The sequence below is a fragment of the Nycticebus coucang genome, chromosome 8 (genome assembly GCF_027406575.1).
Source record: "Nycticebus coucang isolate mNycCou1 chromosome 8, mNycCou1.pri, whole genome shotgun sequence".
NCBI classification, from domain to species: Eukaryota; Metazoa; Chordata; class Mammalia; order Primates; family Lorisidae; genus Nycticebus; species Nycticebus coucang.
In genome coordinates, this window is record NC_069787.1 from 103,297,764 (window position 1) to 103,324,872 (window position 27,109).

General features: G+C 36.4%; 1 protein-coding gene across 3 annotated transcripts in view; it reads right to left on the bottom strand.

Annotated features, from left to right (window-relative positions):
• The window catches only part of STAG1 (stromal antigen 1), a 411,299-nt gene that overhangs the window by 66,944 nt on the left and 317,246 nt on the right, over window positions 1-27,109 (bottom strand). For all 3 annotated transcript variants that reach the window (XM_053598524.1, XM_053598525.1, XM_053598526.1), the window contains 6 exons: window positions 13,759-13,862; window positions 7,922-8,014; window positions 7,731-7,820; window positions 7,375-7,578; window positions 5,804-5,874; window positions 3,136-3,223 (listed from right to left, as the gene is read on the bottom strand). In XM_053598524.1, the coding sequence (XP_053454499.1) occupies window positions 3,136-3,223; window positions 5,804-5,874; window positions 7,375-7,578; window positions 7,731-7,820; window positions 7,922-8,014; window positions 13,759-13,862 (650 nt within the window). The remainder of the gene's footprint in view (window positions 1-3,135; window positions 3,224-5,803; window positions 5,875-7,374; window positions 7,579-7,730; window positions 7,821-7,921; window positions 8,015-13,758; window positions 13,863-27,109) is intronic.

Genomic DNA, 27,109 nt, shown 5'->3' on the forward strand with positions numbered 1-27,109 from the left:
CAGGCTCCATTTCTAATTCTAGTTCTCTTGCTATTTACACCACGCATGCAGTTTCTTTCTCCACTGAACTCTGGGACCCCTCAAAGTCTTCCATGACTAGAATCAGCTTCTTCTAAACTCCCATTAATGCTGATATTTTGACCTCCTCCTATGAACCGTGAGTGATCCTAATGGCATCTAAAATGGTGAATCCTTTCCAGAAGGTTTTCAATTTACTTTACTCAGATCTATGATAGGAATCACTATGGTAGCTATAGGCTTATCAAATGTTTTTCCTAAATAATAAGACTTAAAAGTAGAAATAACTCTTTGATCCATGGATTTCAGAATTAATGCTGTGCTAGTAGGGAGGAAAACAAGATTAATTGCCCTATGTTATTTTTATCAGTGTTCTTCAGTGACCTGGTACACAGTCAACAAGAAGTAATATTTGGAAAGAAATCCTTTCTCTCAAGCAGTAGGTCTCAATAGTGGGCTTAAAAAATATTATGTAAACCATACTAGAAATGTGCTGTCATCCAGGCTTTGTTGTCCCATTTATAGAGCTCAGGCTGAGTAGATTTAGCACAGTTCTTAAGGATCCTAGGAATTTGGGAATGGTAAATGAGGAATGACTTCAACCAGCTGCATTAGCGTGGAATAAGAGAGCCTGTCTTTCAAAACCATGCATTGACTTGTAACTAAGAAAGTTCTAGACGGCATCATATGCAATAGAGGCTACAATGAAAATCTGTTGTTTAGTGTAGGCATCTTCAATAGTAATCATAGCTAGATCTAGAAAATTTCCTGCAGCTTCTACTCATGTAGAAGCTTGCTTCGAAACTTGCTGCTTCATCTTATACTGTTGTTATGAAAGGCAGCTTCCTACCTTAAATGTTATGTGCCAATAACCTCTACTAGCTTCCAACTTTTCTTTGGAAAAGCCTTCAATGAAATGAAGATAGTAAGGACCTTGCTCTAGATTAGGCTAGGACTTTGGGAATGTGGCTGGTTTGATCTTCTATCCAGACCATTAAAACTTTCTCCATATCAGCAATAAGGCTGTTTTACTTTTTTATCGTTTGTATGTTCACTGGAGTTACATTTTCCATATCCTTTAAGAACTTTTCCTTTGTATTTACAAGTTGGCTCTTTGGCACAAGAGTCCAAGCTTTCAACATGCCTTCCTCACTAACCTTAATTTTTTCTAGCTTTTGATTTAAAGCCAGAGATGTGTGACTCTTCTTTTTATCTGAATGCTTAGGAGCCAGTATAAGGTTATTAACTGGCCCAATTTCAATACTGTTGTGTCTTAGGAGATAGAGGGGCCTGAAAAGAGGGTGAGATGTGGGGAATGGCCTGTCAGCAGAACATACACAACATTTATTAAGTATGCCCTCTTATGTGGGTGTGGCTCATGGCTCCTCAAAACAGTTTAAATAGAAAGATTAAAGATTATTAATCACTGTAACAGATATAAGAACAATGAGAAAGTCTGAAATACTGCAGGAATTACCAAAATGTGACACAGACATGAGGTGAGAACCTGCTATTAGAAAAATGGTACCAACAGACTTGTTTGATGAAAGGTTTCTAAAAATAGCAATTATTGTGAAGTACAATAAAATGAGGTACACAGTCCCCCCAAATAGCTAGACAGTTTTAAGGTATCTTCTCAACACCAGGCATAATTGAGGGTTAACACTAACATTTTGGCAGATCTTTGATATCCTTCCTCTAAAAGGGTATTCTAATTCAACGTAAACAGTTGGAACCTGAAAAAGTAATCTTGTATATAGTCCTGTGAAGAACTGGTTGAATAGATTTTATATTTTCAATATTGAGTATCTTAAAAGATGTTTCTAAGTGTTGCCAAAATGAACAAGCATATAATTAGTTATGCACTCAAACTTCATACACATGGTCAACAAATAAGACTGTCTAAAAAGTTAACAAAGTTAAAGACACATAACATTAACTTTAATGTCACATAAGTATGTTCTCCTGTTCAATAAATAAATGGAAAATAATACATACACAATGAAAATAAGCAACAGAAAACCAAAACAACAACAGAGGACAACACTGTGACAATAATGATGTTTGTATAAGTGAGTTAAAAAATTTAGACATGGTTATAAATCCCCAGACAAAACCCAGATGTGCTAGTCTTATTTTCTCCCTAAGGAAAATACAGAAAGAAAAAAAGGAACATCTTAATTTTTCCCATTCCCTTTCAATTATGAAGCATGGCTTGAAAATATGAGTGCATTATAATTAGGTTATTGAAAAGACTGAGATGAAGAGAGGATGGGAAGTTGAAGCATCAGCAATAAGTTAAGAAAAACAACACGGTCATATACTTAGGTTCTTCCTGCAAATACAGTAAAAATATCTAGCATAATCAGGAACATTTATAGGGATGAAGAAAATGAATAATGCCATACAATTTAAAATACAATAATAATAAAGCACTATTTCTATGATTAACTTTTAATACTAAAATTATTATTTTCGTATTACCTGTTGAAATTTGTATTGCTTAACAGTAACAAGGGTGTCATCTAAGCATTGTATATTTTACTATTTTAAGTCAAATGGGAAATGAACGAGATAATCCCCTAAATATTACCTACACCTAAATATGGAGATGGTATCTTGGTCTCTATGAGTGTCTGCAGTATAGAAATAAGTCTTTCTTTTCTCATATAAATTAAGCTGACTAATCATTCTACTCAAGTCTCTGCTGAATTCCTCCCCCTTCTAGTCTAATTTGTATATGAGTTGAATGCAAAAAGTTCTAAATCTACTAAAGGCTCTCATGCTTATTTAACTATAGTTTTAGCACATAACTAAACCATACCTAAAGCTTATTATTATTAATACCTAGCACAGTCATTTTAATACAACCATCAGAAATTTTCATTACATAATGAATTAATCTAAAGTTTTTAAGTTGCTACTATAGTAATTAATGCTTACCTTAACATTAAAATTTTAAGATACACTATAAGCAAAAGTTCTCTCTTCTCTTTTACTCTAACACACCTACAGGTACCAACTACTTCCTATAAAAGGATTTTAATAATCATGTGACTTTAGAAAAGCTTAGTTTTCTACAATGTCACAACAGAAAACATATTAGTAAACTCCTACCTGTTCTGGCATTGCTCCATGTTCAATTCCAGTCTTCAGTAATCTGTAGCAATTACCAAACAGATCCCATTTTGTGAGATCATGAGCACTAAAATAAACAAAAATGCATTAACTTTATTCTAGAGTGGAAGGAAATTTAAATTTCCACTCAGTTTTAGTGAGTGGAAGAATAAAATCATTTCATTTTCTTTTGAATTGAAAAAGATCCATAAAGGAAAGGTTTAAATGCTCAAACTTAAAAAAAATAAAAAAGGTGATTAGAAAAATAAAAGCAAGTAACAGAGACCGAAGAGAACAGAAAAAAAGTAAGAATTAATACGAAGAACTCATTAAAGAAATCAACAACAATAAAACCTCACACATTTAAGTCAAAGTTTCTACCTACCACTTCTGAATGTAATGAAGGTGACATTTTAAATTTTCATGAGGTCTACTACTAAAAATAGTTCTTTTGATACTGGCTGGCAACTTTTATTTTTAAACAACAAAGTAAAGTATTTTTTTTTTAAATAAGAATTTAGTTCTCCATGAAATATCAAAAAATTTACTTATATATTAGATTTTTAGAAATTCTGAAGTATTCATTAATGTAAGAGATACATGTGAACTTTTCTTTGGACAACAAAGTTCTCTGTTTTCCTTTATTCATGAAGAAGATAGGCATATCTTATTACAAGGGACATGTAAATTATTATACAATTTGAAAACCTATTTCATTGACTACTTGAATCTTTTTTCCTTATTAAATTCAATTGTCCTGTCAACACAGTAAAATCACAATAACCAACCAAACAAGAACAATTCAGAAAAAACTCACAAGAATAACCATGACTTTCTTCATAATCCTATTTCTTTTTATCAACTCTTTATATTGACAGATAAAATCACATATATTGTATAAATGTTGTTCTAAAATATATACACATTGTACAATGACTAAATTGAACTAAGCAACATGTGGATTACCTTACATATTTATGTTTTTGTGGTGAGAATGCTGAAAATATGCCCTCTAAGCGTTTTTCAAGAATATAATAACATTGTTATTAATGATAGTCACCATGTTGTCAATACATCTCTCAAGCTTATTCTTCCTTTCTAAGGTTTTGTGTTCTTTGACCAGTATTTCCAGCTACCCTCCATGTTATTTCTCATTTAGCAAGATTTGTAACGGCTACCAATTGAAATTTATACCTGTAAAACTCTAGCTTATAAAATAAACTCATCTATTTTTTTTTTTGTAGAGACAGAGTCTCACTTTATGGCCCTCGGTAGAGTGCCGTGGCATCACACAGCTCACAGCAACCTCCAACTCCTGGGCTTAAGCGATTCTCTTGCCTCAGCCTCCAGAGTAGCTGGGACTACAGGCGCCCGCCACAACGCCCAGCTATATTTTGGCTGCAGTTCAGCCAGGGCCGGGTTTGAACCTGCCACCCTCAGTATATGGGGCCGGTGCCTTACCGACTGAGCCACAGGCGCCACCCTCATCTATTTTTTTCAAAGACAGGGTCTTGGTCTGTTGCTCAGGTTAGGGTGCAGTAGTGTCCCCATAACTCATTGCATCTTCGCACTCTTAGACTCAAGCAATGCTCCCACCCAACAGTAAAGGTGCATTCTACAAATTCTGGTCAATTTTTCTATTTTTTTGTAGAGATAGAGTTTTGCTAGGCTGCTCCTGCTCTTTGCCTTAAGCAATCCTCCAGCCCTGGCCTGCCAAAATGTTGGGATTACAGGTGTGGGCCACTAAATCTGGCCCTAATTCGTTAAATAATACTAATTGAGAAACTTTCATAATGTATATATATTACATTAAATGATAAATCTTCATTACATTAATAAATCTTACACCTTAAACAATTACATGATAAAAAGTTCATCTAGAGCATTGGGTCTCAACTCTCCTAATGCTGCAACCCTTTATAGTTCCCCATGTTGTGGTGACCCCCAACCATAAAATTATTTTTGTTGCTACTTCAAAAGTAATTTTATGGTTGGGGGTCACCATAACATGGTGAAATGTATTAAAGGGATGTGGCATGGGCGGTGCGTATAGCTCAGTGGGCAGGGCGCCGGCCCCATATACAGAGGGTGGCGGGTTCAAACCCGGTACCAGCCAAATTGCAACAAAAAAATAGCCAGGCATTTGTGGCAGGTGCCCAGAGTCCCAGCTACTAGGGAGGCGGAGGCAAGAGAATTGCCTAAGCCCAGGAGTTGGAGGTTGCTGTGAGCTGTGATGCCATAGCACTCTACTGAGGGCAATAAAGTGAGACTCTGTCTCTTAAAAAAAAAAAAAAAGGGTCGCGGCATCAGGAAAGTCGTGAACCATTGATCTATAGAAAATGTAAATAAAGTAAAAAATAACTCAGTATCTCTCTACAATTTCCCATTGTTATAGGAATGTCAAACATTACAAATATTAATCATTCTGTACTGTATGCTAGTGTGTGCTATTCACTAAATCTACTCTATCCTCTTATTTTTGAGATAGTAGGATCTTGCTATATTGTCCCGGCTAGAGTAGAGTGGCTTTTCATAGGTGCTGCCATAGACTGTGGCCTTGAGCTAGAAGGCTCAAGAAAGCCTCCTGCCTCAGTCTCCGCAGTAACTGAAATTGTACGTATGCCACTGTACCCAGCTCACTACATCTACTTTAAATAAAATGACATACTTGTGAAAAGAAGTTAACCGCTTTAATGTAGAAAGAACATTGTAAATATCATCATCATCAGCTTCTTCTCCCTATAAATTAAAAAAAAAAAAAAAACCCTCATTACCACAACTTTACTCATCTCAAATTGACTTTATATTTCTGCTGCCTACAGAAAAATTCTTTTAAATTATATGAACAGTATATATCCATTACTGATAAAATAAAAAAAAACCCAAAATACCCACAATCCCAACACTAAGAGATAATCAATTTTTGCATTTTAAATAATGTTAAATGTCAATGATTAATATGACATTGTATACTTTTCAGATTAATACAGTTGGATAAATTCCTTGAAATTAAAATTGCTGAGCGAAAGGGTATACATTTGAAAGACTATCAATTATTTCTAATATTTTACTGTCAATTGTAGCCTGAAAATCATAATGAAAAACCATAAATGGCTGAAAAAATGAAGAGTTAATAATAAAAATCAGTTACACAGATTTAAAAGAAAACCTGAGGGGCTGGCTCTCAGAGCACAGAGAACTATGCTTCCAGATTGTCTCATATGACTGGAAAGAGTAGGCAAGAGGAAGAGATCACAGAAATAATTAGAAAAATTACCAATTGAGGATGCTTGCTGCTATCTTGGGCACACTTAATTTGCATGCTCTATTCATCAGCACATACTAATAATTCAGTAGTATTAATGTGTAAATTAGGTCTCAGGAATAGGAAATTGTGAGTTCAGAAATATCACACCTTAAAAATATTTTCCTTTCTTTCTTTCCCTTTTTTTTTTGAGACAGAGTCTCAAGCTGCCACCCTGGGTAGAGTGCCATGGCATCACAGCTCACAGCAACCTCAAACTCCTGGGCTTAAGTGATTCTCTTGCCTCAGCCTCCCAAGTAGCTGGGACTACAGATGCCCACCATAATGCCTGGCTATTTATTTTTTGCTGCAGTTGTCACTGTTGTTTAGCTGGCCCGGGCTGGGCTCCAACCCGCCAGAAGCTTTGGTGTACGTGGCTGGTGCTGTAACCACTGTGCTATGGGCTCCGAGCCTCTTTTCTTTTCTTTCTTTCTTTTTTTTTTTTTTTTTTTGAGACTGTCTCACTTTGTTGCCCTGAGTAGAGTGCCATGGAGTCATAGCTCATCAAAGCAACCTATAACTCTTGGGCTCAAGCGATCCTCTTGCCTCAGCCTCTTGAGTAGCTGGGACTACAGCTTCTATATTTAGCAGAGATAGGGTCTTACTCTTGCTCAGCTCTTGAACTCCTGAGCTTAAGCAGAAGTTCAATCCCAGAGTGCTAGGCTTATAGGCATGAGCCATCACACTTGGCCAATATATTTTTTTTTAAAGAAAAAAATTTAGCTTTTATGAAAAATATTTTAAGAATAAAGTAAAATCAAAGTTAATCTTTATAGAATAAACTGTTGCAATGAGGCTCCTAAGTTTGGAAATGGCTAGGAATTTTACTAGGTTTTATTTAAAATGAAAATGATTTACACACCACTCAGCTTTCTTGAATAATTATTAATCAAAATCATTATTAGCCAAAAGTACACATTAACTTTAGAACAGACCTCTTGCAATAGGTCTTCCACAGAATGATTGAATCGATCTACAAACTCATCAATCAGCTGGCTTCGAGCTATGTCAACTCTGTTCTGGATGGTATATTCTTCACTGCATAAGATGCTATAGGTTTTACTGCAGGCTTCTAGAACATCTGATTCTACATGTTTCTCCACAACAAACTTAATCTGTTTTAACAAAGCGTCCAAATGCTGAGGAAGAAAAAAAGAAAACTGTAATATTTAGATTAATGATGAAAAATACAAATTAGTATTTGTCAAAGAACATACAAGTATATGAAAATAAAATGATCCAGTTAATAAAACTATTATAATAGCAGAATTTAAATTTCGTAGCATCTTACCTTTTCCATTCTACCTGTGCTGTAGATTTCTAAATCAAAATACTGTGGGATTTGTAGCAAGTTTGCTACCTTCTCTGCATCTGCAGAATACTAAAGGAAGCAGCAAAGAAAAAAAAGCAATAAGTGGTTTAACAGTACAGTGAAATTAAATTCAGTAATATATTTTAACTAAACTATAAATGAAACTGTACCTTTGACAATAACATAGGAAGTGTGATAATAAAATGTTCAGTCAATTTGTTTCTATCATCAATTTGAGTTTTCCTTTCTTTGGCAGTTAGCACCTAGAAATAAATTAGGAAAAGAATAAGTGTGGTGCTAATTCATAAATTTAAAATATAACACAGAATCATGAAGCAGATAATAGAAAATTTTAGGAGTAGTTTGAACTAACTAATGAAATAAATACATCTAGGCTTACACAAATTTTTATATAACATGCATTACCACTTCATGAAATAGCTAAAATTTAGGCAAATTTCTTGATGTTTAGATTAAATGAAAATATAAACATTTCTATAAAACCATAATTATTATTATAAACAATTGGAATCAATCATAATTTTTTAGGGTTTTAATCTCAATGTGCTAATAGTGATCTTTCCAATGTTAAAGACATTGATTCATTTATTTGTTTATAGAGACTCACTCTGTTGCTCACCCCAGGTAGCATCTAGTGGCATCACAGCTCTCAGCAACCTCAAACTTCTGGGTTCTAGCCATCCTTCTGCCTCACCGTCCCAAGTAGGTGAGAATACAAACAACTGCTTTGGCACCTCACTAACTTTTTCTATTTTTAGTAGAGATGCGGTCTTGCTTTTGCTTAGACTGGTCTTGAACTACAGATCAAGTGATCCTCTTGCCTTGGCCTGTCAAAGTTCTGGGATTATTGGTGTAACCCACTGCTCACAGCAAACTTTTTAAATTTTCCACATAAACTTTGTAAGTAATGCTTTTTAAATACCATTGGAAGCAAATAAATTTTCACTTATTTTAAAAGCATATACTAAAAATATGTCTAGATTGAATTTCCTTCTAACTAAACTCATACACGGGCAGAAATGTATAGACTGAGTTCATAAAACAAATTAGACCTAATAATGCTTTTCACTTAAGCCTGTATCCAAATTGTTAAACCATAGGTTCTAAAATTAAAATGTTAAAATTTAAGTCCAGGGTGGCGCCTCTGGCTCAGTGAGTAGGGTGCTGGCCCCATATACTGAGGGTGGTGGGTTAAAACCCGGCCCCGGCCAAAATGCAACAACAACAAAAAAAAGCTGGGCATTGTGGCAGGCACCTGTAGTCCCGGCTACTTGGGAGGCTGAGGTAAGAGAATCGGCCGAGCCCAAGAGGTGGAGGTTGCTGTGAGCTGTGACGCCATAGCACTCTACTGAGGGCGAAAGTTAAGACTCTGTCTCTAAAAAAAAAAAAAAAAAAAAAATTTAAGTCCAATTTAAGATAATCATTTCCCTTAAGAATTCTGCATCTTTTTATTATCTTCAAGAGATTTATCCTTGCAACCTTGAATAGATTTATAGAACAGAAATATTCCAATATAAATCGCTGCTTTATAAACGTTGAGTTCTGGGTGGCACCCATAGCTCAGTGAGTAAGGGCACCGGCCACATACAATGAGGCTGGCGGGTTTGAGCCCAATCCGGGCCAGCTAAACAACAATGACAACTGCAACCAAAAAATAGCTGGACGCTGTGGCAGGCGCCTGTAGTCCCAGCTACTTGGGAGGCTGAGCCAAGAGAATCTCTTAAGCTCCAGAGTTTGAGGTTGCTATGACCAGTAATGCCACGGTACTCTACTGAGAATGATATAGTGAGACTCTGTCTCAAAAAAATTAACAAATAAAAGTGAGTTCCAATGTTTTAAGAATAAGTGCAAGAAGTAACAGTACCTTCTGATTGTTGTTCAATCTCTTAAATATGAAAAATAATCATTTTTTGGAATAATTTATGAATTACTATTTAGTTCTACATAAAGCAATTCAAAGGAACTAAATATAAAGTAGAATATATGTCTAAGAATGTATTGAGGATGTTGAGAAGTCTTGAAATTCATCTAATTATGAATGGTCTAAAGAAAATGATTTTAGGGAAATAGCTGTTTTTGATTAAATGATCAGTCTGTCAGGCCCTCCACATACATGAACTCATTTAGTCCTCAGAATACCTCTTAGAGGATAGCAAACACTAGCACAACACCTATGAAGAAGGAGTTTGCCAATATCTAACCAAATTGTGTACATGCTTTTCCTTTGACCTAGAAATCCCACCAACACCCCTGGTATAAGTATGAAATGATATATGTACAAGATTATTCACTATATATTACTATTATTATTGTTTTTTTTTTTTTTTGAGACACAGTCTCACTCTTATCACACCATGGGTAGAATGACATAGCGTCATAGCTCATAGCAGCCTCAAACTCTTGGGCTCAAGTGATCCTCTTGCCTCAGCCTCCTGAGCAGCAGGGAGTATAGACACCTACCACAACACCTGGCTAGTTTTTCTATTTTTAGTGAAGATGGGGTCTTGCTTTTATTTAGTCCTGGTTGTGAACACCTGAGCTCAAGCAATCCACCTGTCTTGGCCTCCCAAAGTGTTAGGATTACATCTGTGAGCCATGGTGTCCAGCCTACTACACATTATTTCTAGTAGCAAAATACTGGCAACAGATTGAATAGGTGACTTTCAGTAGTATAATCCACCTAATGGCTCCTACACAGCCAGAAGAAAATGAAGATTCCCAAATAAAGATATGGAGTGACTGCCAGGATACAATGATACAGAGCACTATATGATGTACATGCCTATGTTTTGGATATGGTTTGTTTGGCCCCACTAAGTTTCATGCTGAAATGTGATTCTTAATGTTAGAGGAGGGACCTGATGGGAGGTGTGTGGGTCAGGGAGGCCCCTCATGAATGGCTTAGTAATGTTCTTACTCTTAGTTTCTATGAGAACTTGTTGTTGAAAAGAGCCTGGCACCTTTCTCTTCTCTTGCCATGTGATCTGCACATGCTGGCACCCTTTCATCTGCCATGAGTGGAAGCCTCTCAAGGCCTTCATTAGAAGCAGATATCTTGGGCAAAAGATTGAAAGGGGAGGTGTAGGTGGAATGGGAACTGCAAATACTTATATATTCATGCCTTTACTTATATCTGCAAAATGAACACTGGAAGAATAAACCAGAAACAAATAAAAATGGTTATGGTAGGAATGAAGTGTAAAGGGAAGTATGTAAGAAAGATTTCTCTGAATGCATTTTTTTTTACATGGTTTTGACTTTTAACTATGTAAGTGTTTTACCTACTTAGAAAATATTAAATGGAACCATCGCTCACTGGAGAAATGGCCAATTTCCATGCTAGCACACTATGGAATCCGGACACCATCATCCCCACTTCCTGGTACTCATAACCTTGTAGAATAAGGCTGACTCGTGTAACCAGAAGGATATTGGAAAAATAATATTGTGTGATTTCTGCGCTTAGGTTATAAAAGACTTCTCAGGGTCTGGCTTACTCTCTCTCATTCCCTTTGGGGGAGATGAGCAGCCATGTACTGAGAACACTCAGTCCTATGGAGAGGTCAATGTGGTAAAGCTCCAAAATCTACTAACAGTCAGTACTCACTTGCCAGCCACATGAATGAACCATTGTGAAAGTGAATTCTGCATTTCTAGTTAAGCTTTCAGAAGCTAAAACCCTGGCGAACATCTTGACTATGAAAGATTCTAAGCCAAAACAACAGCTAAGCCATTCCCAAATTTCTGATCCACAGATAGGGAAACTGGTATTCAGAGCACTCATAGATTCTAAGTGACAGAGTAAAGAGCCAAACCTAGGACTGTCTGACTTTAATGTTCATTTTCTGAGTATTTACTCTGTATCTTCTTACATTTTAACAAAGGCCATAGGAATAATCTAGAATGATGGCCTGGAAAGAAAGTGTTAGCATCCTACACGTGTAGGATGAATTAAAGTAGTAGAATGGATAGAATGTAGGGAGTAATCAAGATAGAGGCTGTTTATGATTACTACTAAATTTCTAAACAATCATCTATTTATTAGATGGATTGTGGCAGATGTCACCAAGATAAGAAACGGGAACAAATGCAGTTAGCAATAGTTCAATTTTAATGATGATAATTTTTGAGATCCCTAAAAGATATGCTGGAGATGTCTAACAGGAAGTTGGACATATGAGTTTAAAGCCTATGGGAAAGAATTTATGTAGCTGTAAACCCAGGGAAGAAGGATGCAGACTCCTTTTACCTTAAGCTTTAACCATTTTTCAGGAAAGAATCTCAATTTGTTTTTTAACTTTGGTGAATTTCCAGAGCCCTAATGTGGATGTTTCTGACAATATTTTCCAGCTTTACAATTATTTTATTGCAGGAAGAATTTGCCTAATTTTTTTAGGAAGAATTTGCCTAATTTTTTTTTTTTTTTGTAGAGACAGAGTTTCACTTTATTGCCCTCAGTAGAGTGCCGTGGCGTCAAACAGCTCACAGCAACCTCCAACTCCTGGGCTTAGGCGATTCTCCTGCCTCAGCCTCCAGAGTAGCTGGGACTACAGGCACCCGCCACAACGCCCGGCTATTTTTTTTTTTGGTTGCAGTTTGGCCGGGGCTGGGTTTGAACCCACCACCCTTGGTATATGGGGCCGGCGCCCTGCTCACTGAGCCACAGGCGCGGCCCTGCCAAATTTTTCATACCCAAGAAACCAGTAGTCTGTCCATCTATGATTATCTTAACTCATTCTTTAATACAAATAATATCTACAGGGTGTTCCAAAGGTCACTGTACATACATACATAGGGAAAACAGGAATGTATGCTGAACGTATCTTTATTTACAATATATTCATTACAAACTTTTTTTTTTTTTGAGACAAAGTCTCACTATGTTGCCCTTGGTAGAGTGCTGTGTTATCATAGCTCACAGCAACCTCAAACTCTTGGGCTTAAGCGATTGTCTTGCCTCAATCTCCTGAGTAGCTGGGACTACAGGCGCCCAGTACAATGCCCAGCTATTTTTTGTTGTAGTTGTCATTGTTGTTTAGCAGGCCCAGGCCAGGTTCAAACTCACCAGCCCAGGAGTATGTGGCCTGCATCCTAACTACTGTGCTATGGGCGCCGAGCTTTCATCACAAAATTTAAAAAAATATTTCTGTATATGTTAATATATAAATATTATTTTAATTTAATAAAAATTAAAAATATAAAATACAATAGAACCTCCAGAGTTGACTACTTCCTTAAGGTGACCTAATTTTCATAAAGCAGACATGTACCACATGTATACATCAGCATAGTAAACCTAATTCCTTATGCTGACCACCTCCATTTGTTAACCAGTTTGTTATAGTCACCTGGGTGGTCAACTTGTAGAGATTCTATGGTACAATATATAATATAAGCTTGCTAATTTTTCCTACGTATAGTGACCACTGGAACATCCTGTATATTATTAGTCCCATGTTACAAAGAAGCGATGAGATACAGAAAAATAAATTCACCTATCTGAAGAATATATAGCTGCTAAACAGAAGAGCTTGCAAATTAGGAAATTTGCCTCCAAAAATTTTCATATACTTTTAATAAATACGAATATAAATATTCTTAAAATACTATATAAGTACCGTAGATTAGTATAGGTACTACAGGAGCATGAAGAGAAGAATCTAGTTCTGAATCCTGAGTATAGTATATAGGATATAAAGATGAAGCACCATAGTATGCATCATTTATTTTAAAGATGAAGCACCATAGTATACATCATTTATTTTAAAAACACAGGCGGCGCCTGTGGCTCAAAGGAGTAGGGTGCTGGCCCCATATGCCGGAGGTAGAGGGTTCAAACCCAGCCCAGGCTAAAAACTGCAAAAAAAAAAAATTCAAACAAAAAGAAAAAACATGTTTTTAGGAATGAAAATACCAGTAAAATATCCAAATATTAAAAATAATTACATTCAAAGCCTTTTTGTATATTTCTCACTCTGTAACTTACTCTCTTGCCGGTACCCCTTCCCACTGGAGGGTGTGCCTCAGCAGCTTGACGAATTGTACAAACCATTAGCTCTATAAGAGCACTCTCTTGACGGTCAGACATCGCTAAAGTGAAACAAAATACATGAGCATGAGTAGACAGTTTTACAATAACCATGTACTAAAAATGAACATATTATAAAAAATGCAAACATATTCTATTACTGATAAAGACTGAGGTTAAACTCTATACTTTGGTATTTATCTTTTTCTTCAGAATATGTGTTTATCATAAGTCAAACAAGAGAAAAGTATACAATGTTGAAAAAAAAAAAGAGAATAAACTCCAGTCTCTTACAATGCCATTCTTCTGAGTTAATGCAATGCTAAAATTTTACTGTATCTCCTATATCATTTCAAAGCTCATCTACTAGAGTTTTTCTGTTTTAACAAAAACCAAACCATATACACATATTTAACTTCAATATATTTTTAGTATCTTTCAAGATAATACATGCACATGTGAATAATTAAATAAATTACTACATAACTTAGGTATCATAATTTAGTCAACTGTCTCCTACTTATGGCCATTTTAGTTAGTTCCAAATTTTCGAAAAAATCATACACACACACATATATTTATAGTAACTGGTAATATTCATTTCTATAGAAAAAATTTCCAAGAGAGAAAATAATGGGTGAAAAGGCAAACCTTGATACTGACAAATCGTAAGACTAGTTATTAAAATTTATACTCTCGGAACCGCGCCTGTGGCTCAGTGAGTAGAGTGCTGGCCCCATATACCAAGGGTGGTGGGTTCAAACCCAGCCCCAGCCAAACTGCAACACAAAATAGCTGGACGTTATGGCAGTTGCCTGTAGTCCCAGCTACTTGGGGGGCTGAGGCAAGAGAATCCTAAGCCCAAGAGCTGGAAGCTGCTGTGAGCTGTGACACCATGGCACTCTACCAAGGGTGACAAAGTGAGACTCTGTCTCTTAAAAAAAAAAATGTGTACTCTCATATCTCTGCCAGTATTAGATATTACAACCCCTTCAGTGTTTTCCAGTTTATGGTTAAAAAATGGTATTTCACTGTAATTTTGCACCTTTCTATATGCCAATTGGTGAAGTGAAACACATTTTATTTCTAAGACTTTTTCCATGTAATTCTTTGCCTGTTTTTCTACTGTTATTCAATTTTCTAATCTACTTATGAGAGCTCTTGTATGTTAGGGGTAGTGTCCCTTTGTCCTTTGAATGATGCAATGTTTTCTCTCAATGTCATTTATAGTGTATTTTGTAATCTCTTACATAGTAACATCTGTCTCCTTTTGTTTTATGACTTCTAAGTTTCTCATTGCCTTCAAAGATATCTCTGTCCCAGACATTACAGAAATATATTCCTCATTTTCTTCTAATTTCTTTTTCTCTCTTGCACTCTTCTGCTTTCGATTACTCGTTTGCTCTTTCCTCCTTTTGCTTTTTCTCTGTCTCATTTTTATATTTTTAACCTGTTTGGCATTTATCTCTGCTGACAGTAGGTGGAACTGTTTATTCCCACCAAATAGCCGGTTATACCTCCATCAATATCAAACCAGATATCCTGCTGAATTTAGATGTCATTTTAAAAACATTGTTTAGGCTCTCAGATAAATATATACTTAGATCCAGTTCTGGATTCTTTAGTTTCACTCATTTATTTATTTTTATGGCAATGCCTGTTTGGATTAAAATAGATATTTAATGTAATTTGTTATAACTTAATATATAACGTAATTCAACTAATATAAATATTTAAACAAGTTTCCCTTATCTAGGCCTTTTCTAATTTTTATACTGTTAACAGCAAATAATTTATTAAAACATTTTCTAAGTATAAGGCACTATTATAAGAGGTCTATATGTAATGACCTGTTTTATCTATAAAATAATCCCAAGAGATAGGAACAAATATCCTTACTTTACAGATGGTGAAAATGAGCCACAGAAAGACACACTCAACTAGTAGTAGATAGAGCCAATATATGAACCTCAGGTAGTCTGAGTCAGTACTCTTAAATACTATGCTACATTGCCCTTTCAACATAAGCTTAAAATTTTATATATGAGGTCTGACAATTTAAGTTCCCAAACTTGCCACCATTTGCTATGTTGGCAGCACTGTACAAACAGATCAGTAAGGTTTCATAACCCTGGTATCAATGCCTCACAGTTGTATTCCCATTGACATGTGGCATTCATTACTGTTGTTAATGTTTTTGTGTACTGTCTGCAAGAATGTTGAAATCTGAATTAGAGCAACAAACAAATGCTTGTAAATTTCTTGTTCAACTTGGCAAGAGTGGAAGTAAAATCAGGGACATGTTAGTACAAGTTTATAGGGATAATGCCATGAGAAAAAAGCAGTGCACAAATGGACTAAATGTTCTTCTGAAGGGAGAGAAATTGTCAGTGATGAAAAGAGGTCAGGGCAACCAATAATGAAAACTCATGAAAACACTGCAAAAAATCGTAAAATTGCTCATCAAAATTGTAGGCTGTGACAAGCACAGCCGACCAAGTAAACATCCATAGAGAAACAGGAAAATCCTTTTTTTTTTTTTAATTTTGTGACAGAGTCCCACTTCCCAGGCTTAGAGTCTATGGGATCAGCCAGGCTCACAGCAACCTCAAACTCTTGGGTTCAAGTGATCCTCCCACCTTGGCCTCCTTAGTAGCTGGGACTACATTGCCTGACTAATTTTTCTAGTTTTCTTTTTTTTTAAAGGACAGATGAGGTCTCTTCTTTTCTTCCAGTTAGGAAAATCTTGACTGAAAATCTTGGTCAACAACTCATGGCTCTTGCATTATGACAATGCACCAGCTCACATGGTATTGTCTGTGAGAGTTTTAAGACAGTAAACAAATAAGTGTACTATTACACCATCCTGATCCAGCTGATTTGGCCTCCAGTAACTTTTTTCTTTACCTGAAGATAAAGGAAATACTGAAAAGAAGATGTTTTGATGACATTCAGGACATTGAGGGTAGTATGACAACAGTGCTGATAGCCATTCCAGAAAAAGAGTTCCAAAATTGCTTTGAAGGGGGGACTAGATGCTGGCTTTAGTGCATAGCTTCCCAAGTGGAATACTTCAAAGTTGACAATAGTGATATTCTGCAAAGAGGTATGTAGCACTTTGTTGAAGATAAGTTTGTGTACTTAATTGTCAAGAGTTCATACACTGTAAAATCACTTTACTTAGGTTATTTTCCCAACCCACCTACCAGAACTCTCTCAAATCCATTGGAATTATGACTGGTATTCTAAGAAAATGACCTACTACTTTTGAGAAGAACTAACATTTTTATAATATTTCAGCTAGGAACATAACATAGCTTTTCACTTTTAAAAGCTTGTTTTAGGTCATTTAACAAAATATAGTTTTCTTCTGTACTTTTCTGTTGAATTTATTCCTGTGTGTTTGTTTAGTTATTTACTGGGCACAAGAGTCTCACTTGGTCACCCTCAGTAGAGTACTGTGGTGCCTTTACTCACAGCAATCTAGAACTCGTGGGCTCAAGCAATCCTCCTGTCTCAGCTTCCCAAGTAGGTGGGACTACAGGCTCTGCCACAATGCCTGGCTATTTTTTTTTTTTTTTAGGGATATGGTCTCTCTTTTGAGAGTCTCATTTTGTCGCCCACAGTAGAATGCTGTGGCATCACAGCTCACAGCAACCTCAAACTCTTGGGATTAAGCTATTTTCTTGCCTCAGCCTCCAAAGTAGCTGGGATTATAGGCACCCACCACAACGCCCTGCTATTTTTTAGAGATGGGGTCTCACTTTTGCTCAGGATGGTCTCGAACTCATGAGCTCAGGCAGTCTACCCACCTCAGTCTCCCAGAGTGCTGGGATTACAGATGTGAGCCACCATGCCTGGCCTCTTATGTATTTTTAAATACAGAGTTTAAGGATAATTTGAATAGTTTAGTTCTACCTTCCTCTCTCCCTCCATATACTTATGTTGAAGACCAGTAGATGTAGGGATTAAAGAGACAGAACTAGGAAAAAATTAAAGAAAACATATAGTTAATCTATGAAAATTAAAAAGTTTACATTGAGTATTTTAAAATTATAAAATAAATTGATGAAAAAGCAATAAAAAGGCAAAGACAAAATGACATGTTGTTCTTTAATCTTTACTAAAATTATCCCTAAGGAATATGTATATATATCTTGATCCAATCATTTTCTGTATTAACATTTTAATTGTCTTAGAAAACAAACTTCACACTATCTTAGATAAAACACATGAAAACACTTTAATTTTTCCATCTATACCTTTATGATACGATGCCTAGTAACACAAAAAAAATATGCTGAAGTAAGCAAAACATAAAAAAATACAATTTTTTCCCATTCATTAACAAAAAAAATTTCTATTTTTATGATTCTAGAAATTCACACTATTTTCATATTTGGCTGTCTATAAAGGAACTACAAGATTGTCCATGAACTAAATGCATTTTCTTTTATTCAGGAGGAAAATCTAGTCCCATGGAAAAGTGAGGAGAGAGAAAACAACTTACTTAAAGAATAGAAACAGGAGTTTTTAAAACCTGTTCTGGTTCTGAGGTCAGCCCTATTCTAGAATCATCACTAAAACCAATTAAAAAAAAAAAAAAGAACAGAAACATTCTTCTGAATTCACAAAAGGTCATGAAGAAAAGAAAACAGGAAAAAAAGAATACAAACATTCTCCCACTATACTGTAAAATATATAATAGTGCTGAATACCTAATCAATTTTGTTAATTTATTATTTGAAACCATCAATTTAGAAACTTTCCTCGAATTAAGAGACAGGGTGAATTCAAAAGTAGTTGAAACTTAGATGAAATTTCTTTTGGATATGACAGCAAAATCACATAATAACACTTAAAGTAACGCAAGCCTTAATGCACAGACAAGAGCCCGTCATACTGACTGAAAGAAATAGTCGACTGCTTGTAATATAAATTATCAGATAAGTACATAACTTTCTAACTCTTAGAAAACCTTCCTGTACATCATCTTCATTTCTTCACTATTAATTTTATTCCTATCCCCTAAACGATGGCTTTTCTCTTTCACTATCACTGAAAATAAACACTTTAAAATAACCAATGATGCAAATCCTCACAAAATCTTCATGCAGTCCTTCTCCCTGCAGTACATGGTATTAGTAGCCAAAGCTCTCTTAAATATTCTCTTTACTGAGCTTACTTAAAGGTGTAATTACCTCTTTTTTTTTTCTTTAGCTAGCTTGAGAACTCTCTTGCTCTTTCTGGTTTTGTCTCCTATCCACAATCTTTAACTCAGCCATGAGCTCCTTCTTTTTTTTATAAGACATCTTCTTCCTTTATATATTTTCCTTTTTACTATCATTTCCCATGAAGATCACTGCAACAATTATATACTTGGTCTTCTGCCTATTCCAACCCTATCTGTAGGAGGCATTTTTTTTTTTTTCAAATATGCTTTGGATTACATTACTTCCTTGTTTAAAAATCTTTAATGGCACCCCCAGTATGCTTGGAATGAACTAAAGAAATTCACTTATGAACCAAAATGTTCTGTATCAACCGATTTCTGCATCTATCACATCTCTGACACATTCTTCTCTAGCTATTGTAACACCTAGAACATATTACTCATGTTTCAAATACCATGTAATTGTTGTTGGTTCTATCTAAGAAACACTTCCCAAGTCTAGTATCCTTTAGCTTCTTGGCTCACAGGTGGCTTCTTGGTAAAGTTTTCTATCAGGATTCCATCTAAAGATAGATTCTTTGTTATTATCCATCAAAAACACTAACTCTTGAAATTATTGGCTATTTAATACATTTTGGTCTGTATTCCCAAGAATATAAGCATCAGAGAGTTAAGTGAGCTGACCTAGCTTAATACCATACCCTGTAGCACTTAGCATATTTGAGTCATATAAAGTAGTTAATACATATTTTAAAAATTATAAATGAGTCAATGATTCCTGCTTTGAAAAATTCCATTTCTTACATTTATTTCATCCATCACTGGGATCACAGAATTTTAGCACTAAACATGACCAAAGATAAGACAGCGTTGTCCAAATTGTAGACTAGGGGCTGCATATGGATTATGTGAGGACTTTTTTGCATATTTGTGGTGGTAGATATCATAAAAATTATGCATGGACTTTTTTTTGTTTATCAGCTTTTCTTAGTGTTTGTGTATTTTATGTGTGGCCCAAGACAACTTTTTACAATGTGGTGTAGAAAAGCCAAAAGGTTGGACACTTCACAAAGGTTCTCATTTTATAGTTGAAGAAGCTGAGACTCAGAGAGGTTAAAGAATTTGGTTATGGTCTACTTGTTACCTGGTGGCAGAGCTGTTAACAAGAATCCAGACTCTAACATTACACTAAAAACGTATCCAGCAATTTAATTTTACTATGGAATATATGCATACAGAAAACAGCCTCATGAAAACGCTGCAAGACAATCTTAAAAATACTGTGCTTTAAATTGATGTTGGTCGTCTTTCGCGATGTATCTGACTTTCCCAAATTTTGTAATAGGTTTAGTAATATAGGTACTAGTTCTTCTTTAAAGGTTTGGTAGAATTCTGACGTAAAGCCATCTGGTCCTGGGCTTTTCTTTTTAGGGAGATTTTGTATAGTTGATGCTATTTCAGAACTTGATATAGGCCTGTTCAACATTTCCACTTCGTTCTGGCTAAGTCTTTTTTTTTTTTTTTTGTAGAGACAGAGTCTCACTGTACCGCCCGAGGGTAGAGTGCCGTGGCGTCACACGGCTCACAGCAACCTCTTAACTCTTGGGCTTACGCGATTCTCTTGCCTCAGCCTCCCGAGCAGCTGGGACTACAGGCGCCCGCCACAACGCCCGGCTATTTTTTGGTTGCAGTTTGGCCGGGGCTGGGTTTGAACCCGCCACCCTCGGCATATGGGGCTGGCGCCCTACTCACTGAGCCACAGGCGCAGCCCCCTGGCTAAGTCTTAGTAGGTGGCGTGCTTCCAGGTATTGGTCGATTTCTTTCAGATTTTCATATTTGTGAGAGTAGAGTTTCTTGTAGTATTCGTTAAGGATTTTTTGAATTTCTGAGGGGTCTGTTGTTATTTCATTGTTACCGTTTCTGATTGATGAAATTATAGAGATTTTACTCTTTTTCTTGGTTAGGTTGGCCAAAGGTTTATCTATTTTATTGATCTTTTCAAAAAACCAACTTTTGGATTTACTGATCTGTTGTATAATTCTTTTGTTTTCAATTTCATTTAATTCTGCTCTGATTTTGGTTATTTCTTTTCTTCTGCTGGGTTTGGGGTTGGAGTGTTCTTCCTTCTCCAGTTGCTTGAGATGTCCCATTAAGTTATTAACTTCCTCTCTTTCTGTTTTCTTGAGGAAGGCTTGCAGTGCTATAAATTTCCCTCTTAGAATTGCCTTTGCAGTATCCCAGAGGTTCTGGTAATTCGTGTCTTGATTGTTGTTTTGTTCCAAAAATTTGGTGATTTCCTTCTTAATCTTGTTTATAACCCATCTATCCTTCAGCATAAGGTTCTTTAGCTTCCATGTTTTTGTATGGGTATGCAAGGTTCCTGTTATTGAGTTCAACTTTTATTCCATGATGGTCTGAGAAGATGCAAGGAATAATTTCTAATTTTTTAAATTTGCTGAGGTTAGATTTGTGGCCTAGAATGTGGTCGATTTTGGAGTATGTTCTGTGGGCTGATGAGAAGAATGTGGGATGAAACGTTCCGTAGATGTCTGTTAATTCCAGATGTTGAATGGTTAAGTTTAAATCTAAAATTTCTTTGCTTAGCTTCTTTTTGGAGGATCTATCCAGCACTGCTAAAGGGGTGTTAAAATCTCCAACTACTATGGAACTGGAGGAAATTGAGTTGCTCATGTCTGTTAAGAGTTTCTCTTATAAATTGAGGTGCATTGTGGTTGGGTGCATAAATATTAATAATTGAGATCTCATTATATTGAGTATTACCTTTAACAAATATAAGTGTCCATCCTTATCCTTCCTTATTTCAGTTGGTTTAAAGCCTATTGCGTCTGTGAATAGGACTGCAACGCCTGCTTTTTTCTGCTTTCCATTTGCCTGGAGTATAGATGACCATCCCTTCACCTTGAGTCTATATTTGTCTTTTAATGTAAGATGTGATTCTTGTATGCAGCAGATATCTGGCTTGAGTTTTTGTATCCAGTCAGCCAACCTGTGCCTCTTTAGAGGACAATTTAAACTATTCACATTAATTGAGAATATTGATAAGCCTTTCGAGAGTCCAGTGGACATTTTTAATCCTTTGCGACTGTGGAAGCTGGAATTTGATCAAAATTTTCTGGGTGGGTTTACTTTTGTGGTGGAGGATTACACTGGTCTTTATATAGGATAGGTCTGAGAATATCATGGAGAGCTGGTTTAGTTATGGCAAATTTCTTCAACATGTGAATGTCATTGAAGTATTTAATTTCTCCATTGTAAATGAAACTCAGTTTAGCTGGGTACAGGATCCTGGGTGGAAAGTTATTTTGTTTTAGGAGATTAAAAGTCGATGACCATCCTCTTCTAGCTTGAAAGGTTTCAGCAGAGAGATCAGCAGTTATTCTAATATTCTTGCCCTTGTAGGAATGGTTTTCTTTCTTCTGGCTGCTTTCAGAATTTTCTCTTTCATATTAACTTTAGTGAAATTGATTATGATGTGTATGGGGGATGTCTTATTTGGGTTGAGTCGTGCTGGAGTTCTGAAACTGTCTGCTATCTGAATTTCAGAATCTCTTGGCATGTCTGGAAAGTTCTCCTTCATAATCTCATGGAGAATAGACTCTGTGCCTTGTGAAGCCACTTCGTCACTTTTAGAGATCCCTATAAGATGAATATTGGTTTTCTTCAAATTATCTGAGAGCTCTCTGAGAGAGTGATCAGTTTTTGCCCTCCATTTCTCTTCCTCTTTGAGAGTTTGGGAGCGTTAGAAAGTTTTGTCTTCAATGTCAGAAATCCTTTCTTTTGCATGCTCCATTCTGTTACTGAGGGATTCTACTGTGTTTCTCAGATCTTTGAGGGCTGCAACTTCTTGTCTCAATGTGTCAAAATCTTTGGTCATTTGGCCTTTGAATTCGTTGAATTCTTGAGATATCTTTTGGGTTACTGCTTAGAATTCTAATTTGATCTTATTTGCTATGCAGATTCTGAATTCGATTTCTGACATCTCAGCTATTTGTGCATGGGATCTTGTGCTGTGTCTGCCCCATTGATCCTTGGGGTAATTGATCTACTCTGATTATTCCTATTGCCAGAGTTTTACTGTTGATTTCGCCTCATGATTATTTTTCACCTTTGCCTCAGGCCATCCTCAGAGTTGGGGAGGTATCTCTCCAAGATTAGACCCCAGCGCGATCACTGTATTGTTGCTGCATCTTTGTAGGTAGTGACTCTGTGTAGTTCCTCTGGGGCTGCCCCAGCCAGGGAGTTCTGGTTGTGGAAGCAGCTCTGCAGTGTGACACACCCAAATCCAGCAACAGGGTGGGAGGTGGTGCACATGATTCTGGGAGTGCCTGGCACCCAGTGACATTGGCACAGGGAGCCCAAGGTTCCTGCAGTCTCTGGCCAGGAGAAGGGCTCTGCACAGAGGCAGGGAGGGCTCCAGAGGGCATGTGGCTATCCGAGTTCCTGGCCAGATGAGCAGGCCGGTTTGAAGGCAGGGAAGGTACAGGAGGGAGGACGCAGGGTTGTGTGGCTCCCGCAGTTCCTGGTCAGGGCATGTGGAGGCCCAGAGGGCGCGAGGCGCAGGTCGGGGGTCGCAGCGCAGCACTTATGGAGGTCTGGCGGCGCCAAGCCCAGGAATTTGAGGTTGCTATGAGCTGTGACGCCACGGCACTCTACCCAGGGCAACAGCCCGAGCCTCCAGTGTGCCAAAACTGGTCTCACTCTGCCCCTGAGGGTTAAGGCTGTAAGGCTGCTCTGTCACTAGGTTACTAGCTCCCGCCTGATCCTTGCTCTGCGACCCTGTGGGCGGAGCTTGCTGGGGCAGTTTTCTCACAATGGCTCCCTGCGGCCCACAGCCGAACACTATTAGCTCTGTCTGGCTCAGCGGCTCAGTCTGGGATCCTAGATAATGCCCAAAGTTCTCCGCAGTCCTGCTCGAGGTCTCCCCAAGGCAGTTCAACTGAGTGCCAAGTCCAAAAACACCAAAACAGTTTCCAGGTAAGGCCTTTCCGGTTTGCAGTCTTACTGCAAGTACTGCTTGTACTTACGGCTGCCGGTGGAATTAAGTCAATCGAACACACGCAACCACTTGCCAGTTTTCCACTGTTTTTGTCCTCTTCTTGGGGTCCAGAAGTCCCATGCTGACTCCCTGTATCCTCAAAGGGATGATTATAGGCAGATCCCATCAGCCAGAGATGCCTGGATTCTTATCTTCCCAGACTAACCATGCCCAGTTGCAGGGAAGCTGTTACTCAGCCACCATCTTGCTCTACCTCCTGACTTTCCCAAATTTTACTTGTATATCTCTAACTGCAATCTAGACTTTTCTCAATTGGGAGTCTACTGCACTCTATCCAAAAAGTAACTTAATTTTTAATTAGTCTGAAAATAAGTTACTGGTAGCATTTTGTTATCATAAACTACAGCACAGTACCAGCATAGAAAATTAACTTGTTTGCCACTCCATGCCAGAGCTTGTATGTGGCAAAGTATGTACTTAAGTGTATGAAAAAAAGTTGTCATTATGTAAACACAGTTCTGCATGTGTGCCTAATTTCACGGGCCTTGCCCTACCCAGATCTAATCATGGTTCATTAAAAGTGTGGTTTACTTTAAAAAACAAGTTCTCATCTTTTAAGTCACTTTTCTAGTTAAAACCAGACCAAACAAACTTAAGCCAAACCAAACCAAACCAACTTCTTGACTAGTTAATGTCAAGTGAATTTAAACCACACTTAAATGCCTATTAGTATATACGGTAATTAACTAGATAAATTCATCTAGACCACTTTCAGGATTAAAAGACTTATTACTATTTACTGATTTACACATCTTACTACATGATAGTAAAAAGTTTGAACAATATAAAAGCTCATTTTGGCTCTTCTTTCCTTAATTTATATTGCCTGTCTTCTCTTTGGAAATAACCTTAGAAAGCATGAGGTGACATACAGAACAAATAGCTTGGAATCAGAAATGAGAAGTTCTTGTCCACTATGATAATTTGTTAATTTTATGGCCATGAGCAAGATAAGGAAAATGGATGAATACTATGCTGGGATCTTTTACTCAAATGTTAATTGGGCAGCAGTGTAGCTGGAAAAGGAATTAATGTTATTGGGGAAAATATTAAGATTAATTAGAAATTGAAATGTATGGCATCAATAAACTTAGCAGGAACATGGATAAGTAAAAGAGAAGAAAATGCAGAATGTATGTTTATTCTTGTCGTCACAAAGTGAAGGGGACCCAAACTATAATTAAGATAGAGCAAAATACAGTAATAAGCTCTACCTTAAAAGATGGTCTGGGAAAAGTTTGAGAAAGATTTGTATTACAGATAAATAATGAAGCCAATGTTTTGAGTTAAGTTTAAAACAGGCATTTTTTATAATTATTTTTGCCATATAATAATTTATTATATATTAAAAAATAGCTAGAAGAAAAAAATTATCATGGCCCCAATAGAAAGAAAAAGATAAATAGGTGAGGTGTTGGATATCCTAATTACCCCAATTTGATAATTATACATTGTATACATGTGTCAAAATATCACAAGTACCCCAATAATATATAAGATATATCAATTTAAAAATTATCAAAAAACTATACAAAGATCATTGTCATCTAAGACCACTCTTCAGCCTATATATCCAACTATCTATCTGAAATCACAAGTTATACATCTCACAGATAATATATAGCTCAGGGTATCTAAATAGAATTTATTATATTTTCCCAAAACCTTGATCCTTTCCCATATTTCAATGAGTTGTACAGCCTCTTAAACCAATAATTCTTTTTTTTAAAACCAATAATTCTAATATGTAGCAGTCATATTAGAATTCTACATATTAGAATTACCCCGGAGTTTTAAAAAACTACCCCGTTCAAACCAAATAAGTTATAATCACTAGAAGAGTGTCCAAGTCACAATCTTTCTAAAAGTTCCAGGTAGTATATTTTTAGGTTGGAGAACCACTACTCTTTAGTTTATGCCAGAAACCTGGAAGTTACAACAACACATCTACTTTCTCATCTCCTGCCCTCACCCAATACGTCACCGAAGGCTGTTGCTCCTACTTATGATATAATTGATAAATCTCTCCAGGTTTTCCCCCTAACGCTACTATCACCCTATCCCTGGTGACTACCATTCCTTGCAAAGATTAATGTGAAAGTCTCCCAAAAGAGGCATTTTTGAGCCAGTTTATAGAAATTACCTGGGTATAATGCATGCTGTTGTTTCTCTCATTAAATTCTGTCAAGTTAGAATAAACAGTATCAATCAGCATCACTGCTCAGAAAGAACCTGGGTGATGCTTTGCTCACTATCCTGGTTACCTGGATAAATAACTGCAGAGGATGGCTCTCTTATAGTATTTCAAAAGGTAGAATCACACAGGAGAGGAGGGGAAGCATAACAAACAATCAATAGTACATTCTCTTATTTAATTTTCACAACTATATATAAGCTATGTAGGGAAAATAATCTATGTTATAGACAAAAGGAAACTAAAGATCAGAAATTTTGAGGACTCAGGTCACAAGGGACAGTTAAAAATTTGAATCTGTATTTTACTTCTGATTCTGAAGTCCACATTCAATCTATTATGAGCTTTAATTACATCAAGGTATCACCCACCTTCCAGTACTGTTATATGGCTTAAGTGAATTACCAGTTTGTTAACTTATTACCGTGGGCTAAGCTGAAAACCTAGACATATAAAGAAAGAAGTATTTCTAATTGTAAGGGGCTAACATTCATATAATCTTTTACAATACAACCTCTTTATTAAGTATACATACTCATTTTGCTGTACATGTCATTATATACATGGTAAAAGATGCATATTTGAGATGCATATTTCCCTCTAATTCTGGGATAGATAACCTAATTTATGATCTCCTGATTTTAATTTCAAAGAAAATATCATTGAAGAAGGGATGGCTGTGGTTTAACTAAATCATTATGTGTCAAAGGTTTTTCCAAGCTTAAAAACATGGCAAAAAAATTCTGGATGCATTTCTTTCATCAGTACATCAGTATTTTTTATCTCAAAATTAGCATAAAGAACACTACATTACACCTATGTGGATTTTAAAAAATTTATGCAGCACAGTAGCAGTACTGATATG